A 4,041-nucleotide genomic window follows, 5' to 3' on the forward strand; every position below is an offset into this window, starting at 1 on the left:
ACTCCCTTAGTAGATTTCTCATCCTTATGGAACAGCTGAAGACAATTTTATTGTTAGTTCTGTACGGTTTATGTAGAGGTCGTGTTTTGTTTACAATTTGTTTCCCGTTATTACAGCCATTTAATCAAATCAAATCAAATCAAATCAAATCAAATCAAATCATTTATTGTCCATAAACATATATATACAATGCATAGACAAAAGTCACCAATGTCAAAATAAAAGAAAAAAGAATACAATTTCAATGTATATAAAACAATATTACCTCTTAGTGTACAAACCTGGGCTCAACTTAGATCACTCAAAATGTAGTTTTCCAAATTGTTATGCCGAATCGGTTAGATCTGAAATTTTTGATGAGTACGGTCTTTTTTTAACTAGCCAATTCTTCAGAGCAATTTTGAATTTAGTGCCTTCTAATTCCTTTATATTGTTTGGTAGGAGGTTGAAATAAATTGACCCCATCACAAAAGGACTTCGGCCAGTTTTGTTGAAATTCCTCCTCACACGGTGAAAATCATCCTTTCGTCTCGTGTCGTACCTGTGGATTTGACTATTTTTATTTGTGTGCTTTACATCATTTTTCACAAGCATAATTAATTGATAAATGTATAGTCCATACAAAGTGAGGAGATTTAAATTAACAAAAATATCTTTACAAGACCTTTTGTACCATACTTTGGCTATCAGTCTGATTGCTCTTTTCTGGAGAACAAAAATTGTATGTAAATTACAGTCGGGAGAACTTCCCCAGAAAATAAGGCCATAAGACAAGAAAGGAAATATGACACAAAAATAAATTGTTTTTAACGTATCTGTATCTAAATAAAAAGATATTCTTCTAAGGAGGCTGATTCCACTTAAAAGTCTAGATCTTACATGAGATATATGATTCTTAAAAGTTAAGGTCTGATCTATATATAGTCCCAAAAACTTACAGCACTCTTTACTTTCAAAGATCACATCATCCTTAACTAAATCTATCAGAGGAATGCCCGTACTACTCAATCCGAAAACTACAATTTCTGTCTTATCTAGGTTGACTTTGAAATTAATATTTTCAAAATATGAGCTGGCTTTATGTACAAATTCGGCCATGCCCTGCTTGAGTTCCTCAAAAGACTGAGCCCAGCATACACCTGACGTGTCGTCAGCATACATACTAATTTCAACCTTATTGATAGCAGGAAAATTACTAACATAGATATTATACAGATAAGGGCCCAAAATGGACCCTTGTGGGACTCCTGAAACAACATGTTTTTGTTCTGACATGACATTGTCCAATGACCAACCATTGTCATAAAAAATCTCTGTATACTGAATACGATTGGTTAAAAAGCTGCTAATCAACAATGTCAGCCAAGAAGGGAGGCCAATCTCAACTAACCTATTGACCAGGATTGCATGGTTGACCCTGTCAAAGGCTTTAGAGAGATCCAAACACACCCCAGCCACTTTACAACCACTATCCAACTTGTTCAAGGCAGTGTGGACAAATTCTGCAGCAGCCGAGGTAGTACTCCTACTCTCTCTAAAGCCGTGTTGGTATTCAGGTATTATGTCATGTTCAATAGTGAACTTTTTTAGGTGCTTAAGCATAAGTTTCTCCACAACCTTACTGAAAGTGGATGTCAAAGAGATGGGCCGATAATTGGAAACATTATCTTTCGGACCCTTCTTGTGCAATGGTTTTACAACAGTTAGTTTTAAAACATCGGGGAAAATACCACTAGCAACTGTATATTGTAACAAATGACACAAAATAGGAGCAAGTTCATATTTACAATCTTTCAAAAGCTTTGGAGAAAAGTCATCCCATCCACAAGATAGTTTGTTAGTAAGGCCGTTGATCAGCTGCAATGTTTCATCCAAGGTTACCACAGGGCACATAGGAGTCTCATCCCTACTATTTGGTTTCAACAGAGATGTGATTTGGCCTTTAGAACAACCCTCAAATGGGTTTACAAAAAAATCATTGAACAAGTTACTTACACATACAGGGCTATTTACAACAACATTTTCCTCATCTTTCAGAGAAATATTTACAAACTCATTTTTACTTACATTTGTCAACCTGAGATTATTGACCAGAGCCCAAGCACTTTTTGAAACATTCTGAGAGGAGTCTATCTTAGATTTTATTAAGCTAGCCTTCTCATTTCTTACCTCAAGTCTAAACTTGTTTTTGAGTTGCTTATAAGAATCCTTAAAAGCTAGATTGCCTGTTTGTTTGAAAAGGTATGATTGGTATAACATATCTTCCTTTAATTTCAAAGTTTCATTGCTTAACCTAACCTTATTGGACAACTTGTTACCATTGCTGTCACTATTTTTAACATTTACTTTGACCGATTTTTTTGGACAGTTCCAATCAAGGTACCACTGCAGTGTACCAGCAAAATTTTCCCATTTAACATTTACATCATTAGAGGAATAAACATTTTCCCAACTTTCGGTATCTAGACACATTTTTAGGCTATTTACATTTTTATCAGAGAAACTTCTTTTAGAAGTTCTTCTTATGCTACTTTTAATATTTACATGAGATAGGCTGTCATCAAATACATCAATTACCTGACCAAAATGGTCAGAAATACCACCATCAACAACATAGGCTTCAAAGTTTTTGGCATTCGTAATAACATGGCCGATTGAACTACCAACCGAGTTATGTGCTAATCTAGTTGGAACAGTTGCAAGAACATCATCTAAATCATACACTTTTACCAGATCGCTGAAATCCATATAAAGCCTATTTGTACATAGTGAATTAATGTTCAAGTCACCCAAAATTACAATGTTTGCACGGTTACCTTTGTTTGGCCCATTAACTCTATTGAGAACAGCATCAAATCTCTGAAAGAAGTTGTCAAAGTTCCCGTTACCAGATCTGTAGATACCTAAAATTAGGATCACAAAATTTAAGATAACAAGTTTACCCATGACTAACTCGCAGTCTAGGTCGGCACAGTATTCATTAGTCCAGGGAATGGTAGAAACAAGGCTAGATATGTCAGAATGTGCATAGAGAACTACACCCCCACCCTTGTGATTCTTTCGGCAGAAAAATGATATCAGTTTATAATTATCGAATTTAAAGAGTTCCAAATCCTTATCTGTTCGCTGATGTTCACTTAAAATTAGGAAATGAGGCTGAACATCATACACAAAGTGCTCAACTGCATCAATTTTATTACCTAGTCCTTCGACATTCTGATGCAGAAGCCTAATGCAGGGGATTAATTCACTGGTTGACGAGTTGAATGATTCCCTAAAAAAAACTCTACTAGGGTAAGTAGGATTGTTAGCAACCTTAGCGGAGTCCTGTCTCTCGGGTACAGATCTAGGCTTGGCTAAAGGGCGCGGCCTATGACTGGGTTTCAGTACCTCAAATTCCTTGACAAACAACCCACTAGGCCAGAAGTCTGGGTTTAAGACCCGTTCGAAGTCCTTTTCAGGAACCTTAACTTTAAAGCTAGAGTAAAAATCAAGCTTAGTCACAAGTTTTTCAGTTTTTAGGTTAGTAATTATGTTTTCATTTTTTAAAAAACTATCGATTTCACCTGCGGTTGTTTCCGGAGCACATCTAGACACAAAAATACTTTTAACTCTTTCTGCAGCCTTAATGGTTGACTTCAACAAGTTTGAGCCTATAATTGTAGGTTTTACCCTTCTATCAAACTTACCCTTCCTTGTTTCAACTCTTGTAAATGTGTCACTAAAAATAGGTGCTGAGTTATTTATAACCTTCACATTTTCTGTTTGTTTTACTTTGGATTTACTCTTGGTCACAGAACTATAAGATCTGTTGCTAGGTGGAGAGACAAAAATGTTTGTTTCTTCATTGACGTGAGAAGGACAACTTTGAATATTGACAGATACTGGCTCTGGCTGATTGTCTACTATCAAAACAGAATCTTCTAATTTCCCAGTAGTACTTAGTTGATCTTTATTCAACAAATCGGAGGGGGAGAGGATCGCAGAAGTCAGATTTACTCCTCCCCTAAACTCATTAGTCCTAGGCCTATCCTGCGACAA

The 4,041-nt window shown here is 35.9% G+C and overlaps 1 protein-coding gene across 3 annotated transcripts; it reads right to left on the reverse strand.

Moving 5' to 3' along the window:
• Positions 1 to 202: 202 nt before the first annotated feature.
• LOC128982861 (uncharacterized) lies at positions 203 to 4,041 on the reverse strand. 3 transcript variants are annotated; one of them, XR_008489749.1, is made up of 2 exons: positions 3,690 to 4,041; positions 203 to 541 (listed from the first exon to the last, which is right to left on the reverse strand). XR_008489749.1 is itself a non-coding variant. In XM_054401906.1 (2 exons), the coding sequence occupies exons 1-2, from the start codon at positions 2,944 to 2,946 to the stop codon at positions 518 to 520; spliced, it is 903 nt and encodes a 300-aa protein (XP_054257881.1). In that variant the 5' UTR covers positions 2,947 to 3,671; the 3' UTR covers positions 203 to 517. The 3 variants fall into 3 exon arrangements, 2 of the variants coding, with proteins under 2 accessions (XP_054257881.1, XP_054257879.1); XM_054401906.1 differs by lacking the exon at positions 3,690 to 4,041 and adding an exon at positions 2,068 to 3,671; XM_054401904.1 differs by lacking the exon at positions 3,690 to 4,041 and adding an exon at positions 1,391 to 3,671.

This window comes from Macrosteles quadrilineatus, unplaced genomic scaffold (assembly GCF_028750875.1).
Source record: "Macrosteles quadrilineatus isolate MER2022 unplaced genomic scaffold, UCM_ALF_1.0 Scaffold_1__1_contigs__length_201487025, whole genome shotgun sequence".
NCBI classification, from domain to species: domain Eukaryota; kingdom Metazoa; phylum Arthropoda; class Insecta; order Hemiptera; family Cicadellidae; genus Macrosteles; species Macrosteles quadrilineatus.

Coding starts and splice junctions, on each gene's coding strand:
- LOC128982861 (XM_054401904.1), bottom strand. CDS start 2,946: ATGGGTAAACTTGTTATCTTAAATTTTGTGATCCTAATTTTAGGTATC. Junction 542..1,390: donor CATGCAATCCTGGTCAATAG/GTTAGTTGAGAT, acceptor TCAAATCCACAG/GTACGACACGAGACGAAAGG.